We start from the raw sequence: 18,565 nt of genomic DNA, 5'->3' as shown, positions 1-18,565 counted from the left end.
GGGTGAAGTTCAGACCCTCTATGGGCCTGTTGATGCTCCTCACCTTACTGGAGTGACGTTTAGATTCAGGGGTGAAGCAACTTTGATGATGTAGACTCTAGGAGGAGTCCACTAGACATTAGGAGGAGTCCACTAGTTACTAGTGGACTCCTCCTAATGTGCCATAGTGTCTGTGCCAGTGTGCTAAACATATAAAAACGATTTAACGATAGCATTTTCTTTATTAATTAAATCAGTGTCCTACCTATTCTGAAGAAACTCTGGAGACTGGCAAGTCAGCCACTGTATGCTTGATGTATGCAGGCATCAATGCAGCATGGTCCAAGTCTATTCCATGTTTGGAATTTCAATAATTGGGTCTTAGGCCTATCAGTAAAGTCAGCACTTTAATTGCACATTGCATATTATTACAGATATTATTTTTTGTCAATCAAAGATTTTGCCACATAGACATCTGTCTGTCTATGGACACATTGATAACACATGCAGACACTTCATTGCATGAGGTCTTGAAATGGTGTAAAATAATTAAGAAATAGATCGGCTGTTTTCCAAAGATTTTTTAATACATTTTGAACTTGTGAAATGGGACATTCTGCACAATGAGTAGCCTACTGTTACTTTTGGTACTTTAAGTATATTTAGATGCCGATACTTTTTTACTTTAACTCAAGTGCATTTTGAATGCGGCTTATGCGGGACTTCTACTTGTAACAGAGTATATCTACATTGCAGTATTGATACTTCTACTTAAGTAAAACATGTAATATTATGTACGTCTTCTGCCATCACTGGTGTTACTTGTATTCAAAGCAGAGCTAATGGATCAAATGAAATCAAATGACTGCAGTTACCCCAGTATTGGCCTGGAGGGGGCGTTAGAATGCAAGCTGCTGCCTGCCTGCTGTGCATACCATATTTTGTAATAGTGGCAGCAAGTGCAGTGTAGTCGTGAGGAGCAGCAGCAGCAGTCAGTAGTACATAGTACTGCTGTTGTCCTGGTCCACCGCACGGATGAGAGGACCGTAGGGGATTAACGCCGAGAGACATTTCTTATTTCGATTTTTTTTTTACATCATATCCTCGATCGTTCATCATCATCATCATCTCCCAGGGAAATCGTCCACATTTTAATCGGGTCTTTGTGTCTGGAGGGCTCGCCCTTTTCCCTCTGTGGTAGTGTGAATGGAGGCAGCAGCTGATCAGGGAGCGGTGGGGCTGTCCAACGAGGCCAGGGATGGGAGCTCCTTATCCGGGGCTTCAGCCTCAGCATCCGAGGATGCGGACACTGTCATTGGAGTCAGCTATGGGATGGACGCCGGAGACATGGGTACCACTTCTTTGTTGTTGTTGTGTCTGTTTGATAATACATCTAGCTGTCATATTTAGTTGTATTATACATGCTCCATATGTGTGCTTGTTGTGATGGTTGACGACCAAGCTGTAGCCAGAGAGAGAGAGAGAGAGTCCAGAGTCATCTCTGCTAGCAAGCTAGGTGCTAGGCTAGCTGAGTTAGCTGGAGAGATGAGGGAAGCAGGCAGGTATAGATAGGTTCACTATGGCTGGGAGGTGGTGGCCAGGCATCATGGAAGAAACACACTCGACGATCAGTATGTTTGTACCTGCTACTTAGTGGCCAGGCCAGTCAGTCAGAGTCATCTAGTCAACTGGACATGCCCTATACTAGTCAACTCAAAATTGCCCAGTGGTGGATGAAGTATACTCACATTTTTACTTAAGTAAAAGTACCATTACCACAATATAGAAACACCCTGTTACAAGTACAAGTTCTGCATTCACATTTTACTTGAGTAAAAGTACAAAAGCATTGGCATCAAATTGTACCAAGTACCTAAAGTAAAAGTACTCATTATGCAGAAAGTCCCTTTTCAGGTTTCACATTTTTTGAAAATAGCAGATCTACAAGCTCACAACGCGTGTTGTGAGCTTGTAGATCGGCTATTTTCAAATAGCTGAAATACAAGATAGGGCGTAGTTGGTTAATGTATGTGTTGTCTTAATAATCCAAATCTGAAAAGTAACTAGTTACTAAAGCTGTCAAATAATTGTTGTGGAGTAAAAAGTACAATATATGCCTCTGAGATGTAGAGTAGAAATACTCAAGTAAAGTAAAAAATACTGGTACCTTAAAATTGTACTTTAGTACGGTAGTTGAGTAAATGTACTTTCCACCACTGAAATTGCCTGCCTACTTACTCAGTGTAGACTAGACAGTATATGTGTCTTCTTGTTTGGGATGCTGGTGTCAGTGGTAGTAGTATGGCATGTCCATGTGCTGCTGGGGGATACAGCTGTGCTGAACATCTGCAGCTTCCATGAACTATTAGAGAGGATCCACTCTGTTCCTGCATCTGTGGCCCCAATCAGAATAAAATGATACTGTCAGTGTCACACTCACATCACATGAATACAGGGTGTAAGAGTGAGTGAAATTATTTTATCACGCAAGCTCTCAATATTTGCAGTTACAGGAAGAGTTAGAATAGGGAAAGAGAAGAGAGAAGTCAAATAACAGGAAGGCATAGTCGAATAAAATATACAAAGTTTGGTGCACGTTCACACATGACACCAAAATCAAATATGCAAATCTTGTATATATTTTTTTAGTTGCTCTAAACTTAGCAAACTTAGCAACTTCTAATATTTTGTCAGGGTCTTTGACAGAGTATACAGGTGTTAAGGGTGTTATGTTCTAGAAAACCTCCCCTCGCCTGCTGTGTTAATTGTGAAATTAACCCCATTATTTGGGTATTGAATGTTGGAGTAAGGAATATGGTTGTATAAAAGCTGTGTGTACCATCTACTTTAGAAACATTTAGGCCCATTGTGTAGACATTTGAGTACTTATTGTATGTGTGAACTTGTGCTTATGTGCAATCTGGAGAAAAAAAAGGAAAAAAGCTTTCCTTTGGGTTAGGGTTAGGACCACCTCCTTTTTTGTGTAGAGACAGGAACTCTGTTTGGCTCCTCCCCTTCCTTAGTCCACTTCTTCCCAGGTGCTTCTGTGTTTATTCCTACTAAGAACAACATTACATGTTTAGGGCAGCGGTGCTGACAGATTCTGCTGTTAGCAGAATCTGTCTTGAGAGATTAGTGTTTGTGTGGATGTGAATGCAAGTCCAGCCGTCACCGTCACAACATTCATAGGACTGCTGAATCGGCCAAATGTCATTCACGTTTTGCTTCAGCGGTCCTCTGAGCTGTTCGTCAAGGTTGTGGGGGGGTTTTCATCTTCTCCACGGTGACTAAAAGCAATTGACATTGACGAGAGAGGGCGAAGTACTGGTTCGAGGGCGAACCAGTACTTCAAGACAGAACAGCCACCCGAATCAACGAGTAGAGAGGGACACTAGTTCAGCTCAGAGCTTTGTCAGAAGGTGCCTTTGGCCGCCTGCCTGGCCTGGGTCCTTCTCTAGTCAGCTAGCGACTACTTAACCACATAGCCCATTCAATCCCGGAACGCAGCTACAAAAATGTCTTCTAAATCCTAACAGGTTTCTGAAAAACGTAAGTTTCTATATCAGTGGTGTTCAAACTTTTTCAGAATTGGCAAAATTGATATGTATTTGGCCATCGACCCCCATCTCCAAATATTTAGTCCCTCCCCCCCCCCCGAAGCAAAGATTTGAGTTACAAATGTTCACTTAAGAAAATTATTCAAAGATTTTCACACATTTTCACGATTTTTCAAAATATAGCAAATCTACAAGCTCATAGCGCGGCACTTGGTGCCACGCTATGAGCTTGTATATCTGCTATTTTCGAATAGCCAAATAAATCTTAAAATGACACAGATGCTTTTCCCTCAGGGCTCTATACTAGTGTCTTTTCTGTTTTCTGTTATTGTGGGGAAAGCTTAAATAGGCGATCGACAAGCGCGTGACGCAACGTGTCGGGTTGTTGTGAGCTTGTCGATCTGCTATTTTCAGCAAAAGCTTTCCCCGCAATACAGATGCTGTACTGGGGTTTTAAGTGGTTAGGTGTGTCTCATCTGCACTGGTTATGTCACAGATGCGTGCCAACATTTGTACCCTTTACCACACACATGCAATGGAAAATGTAGGTATAACTGGAAAGAAGTGTGAAAAAAAACATTCAATCCAGGAATTTTAGATATTCTTTTATACTTTGGCTATTCAAAAATAGCAGATATACAAGCTCATAGCGTGGCACAGAGTACTATGAGCTTGTAGATCTGCTATTTTTTTTTAAATACATTTTTTTGTGCAAATCTTTGAATGTATAATTTTTAAAGTGAACATTTGTAACTCAAATCTCTGCTTCTGGGGGTCCCTGGAACTGAATATGTTGAGATGGGGGTCGGTGGCCAGATTCATATAATTTTGGGGGTCCTTGACATGAAAAGGTTTGAGCGCCACTGATATAGCAACATACGTTTTTCAGAAACCTGTTAGGATTTAGAATGGATTTAGAATCCCGGATTGAATGGGTTAACTGATGGATTCTTCAGCATTTTTCCAGTTTTTCTGTTTGCAGAAATGTTGTGTTAATTGGTTGGTAGTTTGTTTGACTTGCCTTGCAGAACAGGGAATTGTCTGTCACGTTAAGAAAAGAAGAAATGACAACTGTACAGGCTTGTCATCATGTGGGCTGTGCGTCAGTGTGGTAGTGTATATCCTGGTCAACTTTGTAGTCTGCTATTTCATATAGGCTGTGTTTATCTAAAATGAAGGTGTGTAGGATTCCAATTATTTTAAGCCTTTACCTACAGGTGTGCTTCTGCTCAGCTAAAGTGGAGCCTAAATTTAGCACACACACACGCACGCACGCACGCACGCACGCACGCACGCACGCACGCACGCACGCACGCACGCACGCACGCACGCACGCACGCACGCACGCACGCACGCACGCACACACACACACACACACACACACACACACACACACACACACACACACACACACCATATTGCTGTGTCTGCTTCCTCAACTGCTGCAGAGCTTTGTGAGGCTCGGCTGGTTTGTGTGATAAGCAGAAGAATCTCAGGGAGGGGTAGGTGTATTCCCCTCATTGTACTGTACAGTTTCTGAAATGTGGTTCATGGAATAGCGTTCTTCATTCAAAGTGAAGGGAGAGCATTAATTACTTTGACAATACAATGACTCGGGGGCAACATCGGTGGACATTTAATTGAAACTGCCATATCTCACCTACTGTAATAATAATAAGTCATCAGTCTTGGTCTCTGTATGTTTGGTAACATTGCCAGTTGCAATACATTGGTCTTATCTCTTTCATTTACTTTTGGAGGCGTCCTGGAGCATAATACCCCCCCCCCCCCCAATAAATGAATATATTAGCGATTAGAGATGGCCACTTTGATGACTCCCAATGGCATAGACCAATTATTTGTTTACTAACATTGAGCCTGGACGCACAGGTGATTGTTTCACGCAATCAATTCCCAACCTGTTTCGGGGTGCACTGGTTTCAGCACACCCCAACCCCCTCTTGTGTGTGTTGGCTAGTGAGACGCGTCCTAACGAGACCTGATATAATGGGTTTCGTTGCGCGCATACTGGCTGCACGCAGCCAGTATGACGTCGTCTGTTAAGGGGTCTATACCTACCTCACTCTTCCATCCCCCCTCGCACAACTAGGCTTCAGTCTCAAAGGCCTATATGTGCCAATTTTAAATCACTGGTTCTAAACGTGGAGTCCGCAGACCCCCAGGGGTCCTTGAGGGAGCTCCAGGCGGCCGCCAGCTAATTAATTGATGCTTAGGAACCAAATCTGTAACTCTGAGAATGTACAAATGGGATCAAATGGACCCTTAGGTTTGTGTACTCTCAGAAATGTAATTAGATGAACACTGGGGATTTTACAGTATAGATTGGGGTCCCAGTTATAATTTGATCCTCATCAACAGTATCATAAAACATTCCATACTGTTAATCTAACATTTCTTTCTAGTTGATCGAAAATGTATAGGCTGGTGCCCATACCCTAGGTGGGGTTGGCGAAAGGGCCTTTCGGTGTGGAGTTTGCATGTCCTCCCCGTAAAAGGTATAGGCTGAAGCTCAAACTTATTTGTGGCAAATTTTATCAAATGGGTATCTGTGGCCTAAATAAATATCAAACTGGGGGTCCTTGAAATTAAAAGGGTTTAGAATTACTGCCTGAAATAACAACTTGCATCGGGTCTGAATTGGTAAATACACATTGAACCTCTCATCTCCTCTCCTCTCCTCTCCTCTCCTCTCCTCTCCTCTCCTCTCCTCTCCTCTCCTCTCCTCTCCTCTCCCTTTTTATATTCCCTTGTGAGTGACTCCCTGGACTCAGCCACTCGTTTGTCACTATCCCTTGGTCCTTATCTCTCTCTCTTTTCTCAGCTGCAGGCGAGGGGCTGTCTGAACTGCTGACGCAGGCACAACGGGGGGCTGCCCGCTGCGTAATTTACAATTGATCCATCTGCTTCCTCTTTACACCCGTGCATGCACTCTTTATCTCGCTCCCTCTGGTTGTGCTGCTCTGGCTGGCACGATGTGCTTGTCTGTGTCTCTTCAGCCAGATCACAGTGCTTGGACTTTGGGTCTTCTGTTGAGTCTGTTTGCATCACTTTATTTACGTAGGTAGTTGGTGATGCAGTCCAGTCATGTGGTTCTTATGTTTTACTGTGCTGGCATTGCTCTTGTCCCTGGCTGAAATCAGCGGATGTCTGGTACAGTATTTAAAATGACAGGGAAGACAGATTAGTTGCCATTGTGCTTGGCCAGGTTCTCAGATTTTTCCACCAAAATTAGCACATTTTAAACATGGGAGCAGAATTGGCGTATTCCTTGCCGATGTTCGTATCGATACAGTGGCTACTGTATCGATACGTCACACAGCGATAAATGCTGTGTGACGTCTAGGCACACCGCACAAAACTGAATTGTCAAACCTTTACTAAACATCAGATAGATATACCACAGTGTAGTTGTTTTCCATCTATGATGTGACACCAACCCATCATACGCTCTATATATGAAAACATCTTGCGTGTACATCATGTAAGATATTTACGTCACAAAATTGAATGATATGGTCGCTCTCCCCAAACGGCCTGCATGTATATCCAAAGCGTGCAATTGACAAACATCCCTTCAGGGAGGCTCCATTTAACTCATTAAACCCTTCTTTACCTGCTTATCACAGAGAAGAAAAAGTTTGTCCATTTAACTTTGGGTCTTTGGCACAGGCGTGTGCGTGAGACACAACCGCAATAGTTTCAATGGACCAGTGTTCGCTCACCTTTAATTGTCAGGCAAACACCTGTGTTGATGAGGTGCTGACCATGGCAAGTAATAGTATTAAAAAAGGATCAGGCTCTTAGCCACGCTGCAAAAGTTTATTAAAAGAAACCAACGTTTCGACAATGAAGCCTTCCTCAGGGTTTGACCTTTAATTGAAAATAAATTACTAGATGACGTATTATGTCGGTTGTTCCTTATGCCAGATTAAAAATAGAAGTACTGGCGTTTGCACAATCAATGATTTTCTGAGCATAGATTAGCACATTCGTCAAGTCAAACGAAAGTAAACGTTTGAATAAGAGAATTTTGTGATGTCAAAATAAAATTAAGCGTTTGACTTGGAATAAAAACATTCTGGAACAAGAGAAACATTGACTTGTATGCTGTTTATTGAAGAAACTATTGTATCACTATTTAAATATTTGGCATAAATATCAAGGCATGACATTTTGTCCATCTGGTGCAACCCCAACGTGTATGAGATACGTATTGTATCGTGGCCTCTGTATCGTGATGCGTATCTCTTCTGCACTGTAATTGTATCGGTTATGTTTACTTCTTTTTCTTTTATTGTGTATGTCTTTTTATAATTGTGTTTCCTTTGCTTGATGTTTTGTGTGTAAAGCACTTCATCGAATTGCCTTGCTGAAATGTGCTATACAAATAAAATTGCCTTGTGTTGCCCTGCCTTGCCTACACTGCCCTAATGCTTCCATTGGCGATTAGAACTGGAACCGATTGTACCATGACTACTGCAGAGACATTTCTCCCAGGAATTAATGCTATTTTTAACCTCTTTTTTTGGTCCAATGGGAAAGGGGTAATTTCTGCCTCTGCCCTGACTTTGTACATGCAAAGGGACATGGCATGACTCTGTCATTCCTCATCGCCTGCTTTGCTGGTGTCAGCCGAGCATTAAGGTCCTGGCTGGGTTTTGTGCTATGATGACTGCAGTACAGTGTCATTAATGACCTGTCATTTACCCTCAGGAGGGGATAGAAAGGTGAAGACTACTGCTGTTTCTAATTAAAAAGTCACTCTGGCTGCCACTGATATACACTGGTATACACACCAGTATAATCCGGTCACTTGAAGTCTGAATGCATTCTGTCTCCCTGATTGTTATTCAAGGGGTTTGATTCCACTGTCTGTTGGAGTGAATGACATGCAATCTTTGCAAAATGGAAGAATGGAAGAGAGAGATGGTGGAGCCTGAAGCGTTTTTTGCAAGTTTAATGATTCTGAGCATTGAGAATGAAACGTCTTTCATTCATGAACCACATTCACCCATGTGTCCATATTCTGGGCACGTTAAGCAAACATTTGGTAAAACAGTTGAATATTCTGCAAGAATGAATAATAATGATAATAATACATCACCCTTATATAGCGCTTTTCATAGTACCCAAAGTCGCTTTACAGAACAAACAATTTGATTAAGAGAGAAGTATTTAAAAGGCTAAAAATTAAGCAAGGAGAAAAACATAAGCTAAGACTAAAAGTGGGTTCCAAAAGGAGGGGGCTGCTACTGACAAAAACAACTGCAACAAAAAGCCTAGTCAACCCAGGTGGGTTTGTTTGTTTTTTTGGGCATTTCCAGGAGGTTGGCATTACCAGACTACCAAAATTGGCAAACATTCAGCAAAAATAACAGATCTACAAGCTCACAAATCTTGTGAGATGTTGACTTTGTCGTTGGACCAGAGAGCAGACTATAGAGTTTATTGATCGGTTCTAGATGACTATGAAGCCTGCTACATTTCTAGCATTTCTCTTGTAGCATGTTGCCACCCATTTACCTCTATCGTATCAATTACAATTACACTTTCCTCTCCTCTCACTTGCTGCAAAAAAAAAAAATAGGATATGCTTCACCATTAGTGTATTATTTTGTGTACTTTGGAGTACAAAGCTTTCTCCATTTCTCTCCAATCTCTCTGTCTCCACTGAGGCTACATGGGCTACATTTAACATGGTTCATATTATCAGCCTCTGGCCGTTTTACTCATACTGTCAGTGACTTCTCCCAGAAACCCGGGGCCTAGTTCGCTGCTCTTTGTCCGTGGGCATTTATCTGAGCTGAGCTGAGCTGTGCTGAAATTACTTATGTTTAACAGCACAGCCTTACACCAGAGAGGGTAGATTTCCAATCGGCTCCTCCTGTGTGAACGTGGTTGAGTAACTGTCTGTATGCCTCTCAGGCTGTCACATAAAGCAGTGCTGTGTGACTGTCTACAGCAGTCGTTCCCACAGTTTGCTCAAAACCCAAAAGAGAAATAAGATGTTTGCTTGGGACCCAAACTAGTGAAAATAGCAGACCTGCAAGCTCACAATTTGTCGCTTCGCGCCGCGTTGTGAGCTTTTTTCCTGCTATTTTCACTACTTCATGTATTAATGGAAATTATTCGATTTTTATTTATGAAATACTTTTAAAACATTTTGGAATTGTGTTTAATTGATGAAAAGTTGTTATTATTTTGTTATTTACTTTTGAAATAATATATATTTATATATATTTTTTCTTTTATGTAGGAAACGAAAAATAAAAGGGGATATTTACTTGCGACCTATAAAAATTGGTGTGTGACCCAAACATGGGTCCCGACCCACTGTTTGGGAAACGGCCTACATTCCTTTCTACTGTTGCCTCAAAAACATGTTGTGACCTTACCGTATGAGTCATGTTAGGGAAATATTATTGGTATTGGGCTTGGCCTGCTTGTTTGGATCCCAACCTGCAGAGACGGGTCTCTGTGTTGACAGAGCTGTGGTTGTCTGCCTAAGGCTAGCCTTTTTCACTAAAGCAAGCCCATGCCGGAGAAGAAGGCAGTACAGCATTCTTCAGGATAATACCAAAGGACCACCAGTAGTCATGTTAACAACTTAAACCTTATATACCTCCTTGACCGGGGATGTTCTAAACTTGGCCCACTTTTTTCCCCTCTACACTGCACACCGTCTACTCTACACTTGCACAATAAAGAAAGCTTTTATTATAAAGGCAACGTTTCGGTCATGGCCCTTCTTCAGGCGTCTCAGCGACGGAGCATAAATTAGGCTTAGTAACTGATGCAAGAAGATGCCTGTTCTGCTGTCAGCCAGAACAAACAGCAGCAGGATCCAACCCGATCTCTACCCTGCTTGTTCATACTGTTTACCCATAACCCCATAAATCCGGGATACGCATCATTGTATGTGTCATTTTAGATTTGAGCTATATCCATTATTTTATACTTAGCTATTCAAAAATAGCAGATCTACAAGCTCGCTGAAAAATCTTGAACATTTGTGCAAATCTTTGAATACATAAATTCTTTTAAACAACATTTTTAACTACATACATACATATCATTTTGGGGGTTTTCAGAATACTGTTAGGATGTAGAAGACATTTGTAAGGGTCATTTGTAAGGGTCGATAACTACAAGCTCGTAGCGTGGCACGCGGTGCTGCGCTATGAGCTTGTAGATCTGCTATTTTTGAATAGCCAAAGAAATCTAAAATGACACAGATACGGATTGAATGCGGGTTAACTCCTCCCCAAGTAGCTGCTTCCATCTCCACTCTCATCTCCACTAAATTCACTTCCAGAGAATTTCAACAATAACAAATACTTACATCTAGAATTGGCGAGCTGTGTTGTGCGTTTGTGTGACGGGGGTCTTACAATTGATTGATTGATTGATTGAGTACTTTATTGACAGTTTGCAAAAAGTACAGAGGTACAAGTTATACAATAATGCTAAAAGGAGAACACAAACAGCCCTGAGGGCTTGTTTACACAACAGACCAGGGTCCCTATCTTGCCTTACCCATTATCGCTAAGCCTTTTTGGCCATTTCTTACTATTTCAAATAGTAAAAACTATATTAAAATAGTTCAAATAGCCAATATACAAGCTCACAACGTGTCGAAGTAGATCGGCTAGTTGAACTAAAATATGGTTAATAAGTTTAGGGATAAGGGGTAAGGCTTAATTCTGATCTCGGAACCGCAGGAGAGAGAGAGAGAGAGAGAGAGAGAGAGAGAGAGAGAGAGAGAGAGAGAGAGAGAGAGAGAGAGAGAGAGAGAGAGAGAGAGAGAGAGAGAGAGAGAGAGAGAGAGAGAGAGAGAGAGAGAGAGAGAGAGAGAGAGAGAGAGAGAGAGAGAGAGAGAGAGAGAGAGAGAGAGAGAGAGAGAGAGAGAGAGAGAGAGAGAGAGAGAGAGAGAGAGAGAGAGAGAGAGAGAGAGAGAGAGAGAGAGAGAGGCCATGAGTGCTGAGTTGTTTTTAGTTTTGCCTGAGGAACATGGTGCTACTACCCTGTCTCTCCAAGAGTACCAAGATGTTGCTGAAGGGACACACACACACACTCACATATGCCCGTGTTGGCTTGACAAGCACATTCGTATCTATAAATAGACAATTCTCCCTCGACAGTGTGTGGCCGAGAATGTCAACTGATACCCTGAATGGAGAGACATTTATTATTACAACTCTGCTTCTGATGTGTGTGTGTACACACTATGCCCATTTATCTTACAGCCTCAAATATTAGCTCATAGTACACATGATGACACACATGGTGAATGAACCTCACATCCTGGTCTTCAGTGAAGGAGATGGGCAGATATCACTCAGCTATGAGTTACTGTAGAGACCCACGTTCATATGTCTGTGTGTTTCATTGACCTGGCTTGGGCATCATTCGGTCTTTTATTAATCACTATTAATCACAGTAGCATCTCTATTCCGAGGGGAACATTCGCTGAAATCTACAAGCTCTGTTTTTGGCCAAGAGATTTGCCGCTCTATTCTGTGCCAATCTAAAGCCGCACCCGTTGCCCATTACCCGTGATTTTCTGCCCATTACCCGTGAAATACGGATAAGGGAGCTGGCACTGGCCCTAAACGCTATTCTGCACCTGCTATACCCGCTCTGCATTATGCCGACTCCGTTATTTGCGGATGGAGGTGTGCCCGCGGCCGTGTTGGTGCTATATCCCCAAAATTGCTATTCTGCCCACACACCTTTGGGAAAGCACACAGCAGACTCTAAAACCACCCGCAATGCCAACTTGGTTTGGTAGAGCAGCACGGCACCTCTCTCTACTAGGCTATTATCGTCAACAAATTTCTGTGATTCTAATTTTCCTATAATCAGCAGAAGGAAGAGTGTCAATTCCTTGTGTTTATATAAGATGATAGTCTATTCAAAGAAGACAATTTGTGCATCGCGCAATGCAATGCTCTCCAAATTACACACATATTAGTGGTTTTAGCAACTTCGGCCCGGAATAGGGCCCTTGGTGTAGAAGGAAAGAAAACAAATACAAACTAGTGCCAACCGCGGCCATAAGTATAGAGGGTTTAAGTGCTTAACAAATTAGACAATGTGTTTGATGGTGCCTTCTGCCTAGTGGCTCAGCCAGTTAGTGCACAAACCATTATTCTCCGTTTGAGTGCGAGGACCCATGTTTCTCTCCACTCTCTCTGCCTTTGGATTCCTGTATCGCTTCACTCACCTTTCTTAAATAAAGTCTAACTAACAATGTACCAAAACATAAATGAAATGTGTGTGTGTGTGTGTGTGTGTGTGTGTGTGTGTGTGTGTGTGTGTGTGTGTGTGTGTGTGTGTGTGTGTGTGTGTGTGTGTGTGTGTGTGTGTGTGTGTGTGTGTGTGTGTGTGTGTGTGTGTGTGTGTGTGTGTGAGTGAGTGATTTTACTGGGAAGCAGGACATTTTCATTATGCACACATCAAGACTTGGCAGAGCAGAACTGAGCCGAACCCACATACACAATGAAGACAATGCTTGCTGTAGCCCCATACCTGCCATTTCCATTTCAAAGCCCACTAAGGATAAAATAAACAAGACATTTTCATAATCACCCCTTCCATTAGTCCATTACGAGCATCGTACAGTTTGGAACGCAATGTGCTGTGACTCCAGATAGAGATCGGACTGCAGGAAATGAGAACAATCAATTACATACTGACAGTAACTGCCAGGATTTTCATTTTTCAACAGCTTTCACTTCAGAGCAGCCAGTATGAAATGGTTTGAATTTAAATTAATCTCCTCCTTGGTGCGTTCGATCATTAAGAGTAGGAGCAGAAGAGGTATAGACCAGATCTGAGCGCATACTAGTAAATAGAAACCGGGCTTTCCACAGGTACTGAAAACCTGGGACTTTCGGGATATGTATCCTGCAGTGGTTGGCAGATTTAATGGAAGAGGTGGAATAACTGAACATAGAATAACTAAACATAAATTAACTGAATGTCATACTATCGATTTAGCACAGACTGTACATGACAGTAGTTTCAGAGCCTTACTGTGGTATTAACATATGACGATTATGACTGTCTCTGTATAGTCATCAAGGAACATGGACTTCTCCATCACAGACCTGATAGGTCCACGTGTAACTACATTATGTAAGTTTTATCAAGGCATGACATCAGCCGCCCCGCTGCCCCAAAATAAATAATAAAATAAAGGTTTATATTCGACTATACAAGGCTAATATAGTATGTGGTGTAGTCACTACACTGTGCTTTTATAAAAACGTTATTAATAGAAGGCACTACACTGTAGTGCCTTCTAATAGAAGGCACTACGCCGTAGTGCCTTCTATTAATAACTTTTTCATAAGAGAACAGAGTTCTTATGTAAAGCAATCTTTCTTATAAAGACTGGCTGTTTCAATAAAGGCTCTATTGTGAGTTTCATTCATCAGTGGGAGCAGGACAGAGCCAGAGGTACTGGTCCACTCTGCCATGAATGGCTCATCATCCGGCAGCACACGGCTCCATGTCTCAGAGGGATGTTTCCAGCCAGCTGAAAAAAGAGAGGGCAGGAAGCTTTTTGTTGCCTGCCCGCCTGACACTATTGATCATAACGGAAACTCAGTTGACTTGGCATAGTGAAAAGCTTTCCTCTCTAGTCTCTGCTCCCTCCAGGCGTTCGCTGTATTATACTCGCATACCATACATACAGTGTATGGTATGCAACTATCTATGCATGCACTGTCAGCAGCATGGGAAGAGTCTCTTTCTCATTCTGTGAAGACGCGTGTTGAATAGACAGGCATTTCAAACTAATACTGAGATCATAAGGAAGTGGATGCGTGTGTGCGTGTGTGCGTGCGTGCGTGCGTGCGTGCGTGTGGTTGCATGCATGAGCATGGCTTTAAGAATATCTTGCCAGTTTCCTGTGATTTCAAGGAATGGTTACGTTTCTTGCAACAGCTTAGCATTAGCAAGTTGATGGTTCTTTAATTATAAGTCATTATATTGATGCTGTTCTTTTTGAGGAGAAATTAGTCACACGGGTGCACATGTGACTACGCACGCACGCACGCACGCACAGGAGTAGACATTTAGTAATTCAGGCTTCTGCACAGCCTACTCTTACATGCTGGACCACGGCCAGAGAGAGCAGAGGACAGGGCCAAAGTGAGCAGTGCAGTCATGGAAAAAACGAAACCCAGCTGACCGGCTACTGAGACAAAAGACTCTGAGGTGAAGTGTGCTGATGGTTCTGATTCAGGATCCGTTCAAGTTCCCTCAATCAAAACGTAAGCCATTACTCTAATAGCCATCCTGCCCATGGCCCAAGTACATGTATTAAGTAACTTTTCATCTCACCTAATGTACCTCAAACAATTTACAAAGATATATATTTGCATTCATGTGTGACAGAAGATGTTAAACAGAACCGGCATGAGTTTAATCCTGAGTATCCTGTGACGAACACAGACACAACATTCATATTATTCAGACAAAGTGCAGAGAGAATAAGAATAAGCTCAAATAAATCATAAAACATGAGAATAGAGTTACAGTGCACCGTAATAAATGTATCAAAAACCTTAATAAAAGGCTGTGGCAAACAGAAAAGTACTTAAAACAGAGTAGCAGAGCAGACTTGCAGTTTTCTGGCAATTTAGTTCCAGATAAGTGGTGCAGAGAAACTGAACGCTGCTTCTCTCCGTGTTTAGATTAGTAAAGATATTAAAGATATTTGTTGGTCTTTTTCTGCCTTTATTGATAGTATACAGTAGACTGACAGGAAATGGAGAGAGAGAGAGATGGAGAGGGACACGCAGCAAAGGTCGTCGGGATCGGGATTAAAATTCGTATTAGCAGCCTGGGTGCCTGGACCGCTACGCCAGCCGCCCGGGCCTCCGTGTTTACTGTTGACTCGCTGAGGGCTGTGTAAGTCCAGGTTTATAGGGTCTATTTACGCTCAATGTACACAAACAAGGCCATATGTTGCAGTGTATGTCGTAGAAATGGGAGCGGCAGTGGCTCAGGACTCGAAGGTGGAGCAGAGATCGTGGAATCGGATGGTTCCCGGTTTGATCCCCGCCTGCGCGTCGAAGTGTCCTTGAGCGAGACACTTCACCCGTTAACCACTTAACTGCTCCCGATGAGTAGTTTGGTGCCTTGCATGGTTTCCTCTGCCATCGGTGTGTGAATGGGTGAATGTAAAAGGTTGAAAGGTGCTATATAAATGTAGTCCATTTGCCATTTAGATATCGTTGCTGTCTTCATTCCATCTCCATTTTTCAACTTTTGTATTTATTTGTAATAAATCTGTGCTGTTAAACACCCTTTACGCCTGTGTTTGGGTTTTTCAAATATTGAACCAATGAAAAGTAGTCAGACGAAAAAAAAAGCAAATCTCCACATTAATGGTCAAAAACCTCCTAACTCCACTTGAGCTGTATTCGGGTAAAGTGATGATAATATAAGGACACATTCAAGTATCTGAATGTATAACGTCACCGTACCAACTTTGGTGAGGCAGAATTGTGTTGTTCTAAAAACCTTTTTTTTTCCATTTCCTGAAAAGTTAATATTTTGGACATAGCTGGTTTCTGCCTGATAGCAGAGATATGCTACATGTACTTCCGCTAGAAGCTTCCTTGGGTACTGACGGCTGCAACCCAGGAATTACACAGCCCTGACTAGACAACCCAGCCTGGCAGAGATATGTGCTCCTTTTTTCTATTTTTTTTCTAGTTTCATCTTTGCTACTTTCTCCAACTCTGAATACAGTGCAAAAGTATTAGTTACTGGATACATTGACACCTGGGTCAGTTATATCAATCCACGAAAAAAGGCTGCTTCATTGATTTTTCCTGATTTTTTATGTCAAATATCTTATAGATTGTTTTTCTTTCTGTAGATAAGGTCAGAAGCCCCTTTGACACAGTAAGCAATTGCTGCTTTCTTGTGGCCTAGAGGAGTCAAAACTAATCGATATCTAGAACACCATTACTTAGCTTCTGCCACAATAACAGAGCATCATTTCACAGACTGTCTCTTACTTAGCTCATCTCCGGGGACACCCTTATTGATCCTAACTGGGTAGGATCAATAAAATTAACACACACACACACACACACACACACACACACACACACACACACACACACACACACACACACACACACACACACACACAAACCTTGTCCCCCCCAAAAAAAAGCCTGATGTGTAAAGGGACACCCCCCAATAGAGACTGCGTTACTTTAAGACAAATGACTGTTTAAGCATGCTTTCATCTGGATAGTCTTTCTATTTGTATGCCTAATTTACAGATTGAGGTGACATTGTTTCAGTAGGTGATGTGGTCCACTTTTCACTTCTTCTGTGATCGTAACAGCGTTCCTAGCTTGTTTTATCTTTGGCTCTTGTTTCATCCGTCTGTCTGTTTAGTGTTAGGCTGCCCTACCGTGTCTGATATCTGGTCTAGAGGGGCGGGTTCAAAATCTCCGGAGAAAAATTCTGTGAGATCCCATTGGTTCACCGATCTGTCCGTCAGCCCCCGCCCCGCCCCATGCCCCTCCTCCTCCCCCAATGTGCAGCGTTGAGAGCCCTGACGTCACAACATTTGGAGCGACGCCCACTGCACTCTAGTTGGTTGGGGAAATGAAACACTTCCTATTCCAGGAACGTCAACAGGCTGGTCTAGGCTCTTATTTTTGAGCAAAACTAAAAAATAAAAGCCTGGAGATCGAGCTAGTTTAGTGTTCACATGGTGATGTAACGTGTGCGTGCGTGCATGTGTGGTTGCCGACTGTGAAGGCATGGATGCTGCTTGATCTTTTAACATCCAGCCTAAACATAATCACACCCATCGTAACTGCCAGCGTTAATGTAGTCAATGCAAACGGTGCTTAGAGATCTTGAGTGTGTCCACTCCACTGTCCTCCTGGCATGTATAATGCACAGATGAGTGAATATGTATTTATGCAATGCTAATGCCCCCAGTGTCAGAGGGCGCATGTAGAAGGCAGCATGTGTCTGTTGATACCCGACACACGTGCTCAACTCATAAAAACCTGGTTGACCTCAATTGGGGCGCCATGGAAACAAGGGAAGTGGGAGAGAAAAGAAGAAGTGTGTGTGTGTGTGTGTGTGTGTGTGTGTGTGTGTGTGTGTGTGTGTGTGTGTGTGTGTGTGTGTGTGTGTGTGTGTGCGTGTGCGCGCGCCATGGCATGTCTCCGCTGTCAGGTGGAAACATATGTAGCATGTAATAACGTTTCAAGAAATGGAAGAAAGAACCATGTTCTAAAGTAGTTATTATCTAATGTTTTGGCTATGTTTTTGGGACACTCTTGTACGACAGAGTAGGGAATTAATTTATGGAAAAATTATAAAAAAGTTGAACCATGGAGATATGAGGTTTCTGCCCAACTTTGGGCAATGAAAATATATTTCCTCTCGTGTGTGTGTGTGTGTGTGTGTGTGTGTGTGTGTGTGTGCCTGTGCCTGTGCGTGTGCGTGTGTGCGCGTGCGCGTGGGCGCGCGCACGAGAGAGAGAGAGAGAGACACTACACTTATTATATGTGCAGCCCGTCTGCACATGCACATTGTGAGTGTATGATTGGATTTGGTCACATCTGTACTGAACTCCAGAGTAGGTTGAATCTCTGTGGGAATATATGATGCGGAATGTCAGTGTACTGTGAAAACAATAACAGACAGACAGACAGACAGACAGACAGACAGACAGAATAACAACCTATAGGCACAGTTGAGAAAGTCCTGTGTTCCATCACAGATTATGACCATACGCTGTAAAAAAAAAAACTCTCTTAAATGAAAGGGTCCAATGTCCATTTAGTTCCACATCAAACTATTCATTTGGTGATGTCTCATTCATACAGGTTGATGCATTTATTCACAGTAAAAAATCAACCTCCTTTGGGGCGACCATGTAATAATTGCGTGTTGGTGTACAGTACAGTACTCATGACTCAAACCACTTCAAGAAGAAATATCTTTTTGAA

The 18,565-nt window shown here is 42.4% G+C and overlaps 1 protein-coding gene across 1 annotated transcript in view; it reads left to right on the top strand.

Annotated features, from left to right (window-relative positions):
* Positions 1-962: 962 nt before the first annotated feature.
* pip5k1ca (phosphatidylinositol-4-phosphate 5-kinase, type I, gamma a) overlaps positions 963-18,565 on the top strand; it is a 57,236-nt gene continuing 39,633 nt past the window's right edge. The window contains exon 1 of the mRNA XM_084067495.1: positions 963-1,330. Within this exon, the coding sequence (XP_083923621.1) occupies positions 1,186-1,330 (145 nt within the window). The 5' untranslated portion in view covers positions 963-1,185. The remainder of the gene's footprint in view (positions 1,331-18,565) is intronic.

Source organism: Gymnoscopelus microlampas (genome assembly GCF_963454915.1).
Source record: "Gymnoscopelus microlampas genome assembly, chromosome: 9".
NCBI lineage: Eukaryota > Metazoa > Chordata > Actinopteri > Myctophiformes > Myctophidae > Gymnoscopelus > Gymnoscopelus microlampas.
Note: the sequence above shows the minus strand (reverse complement) of the source record. Positions and strands in the feature narration are given on the sequence as shown.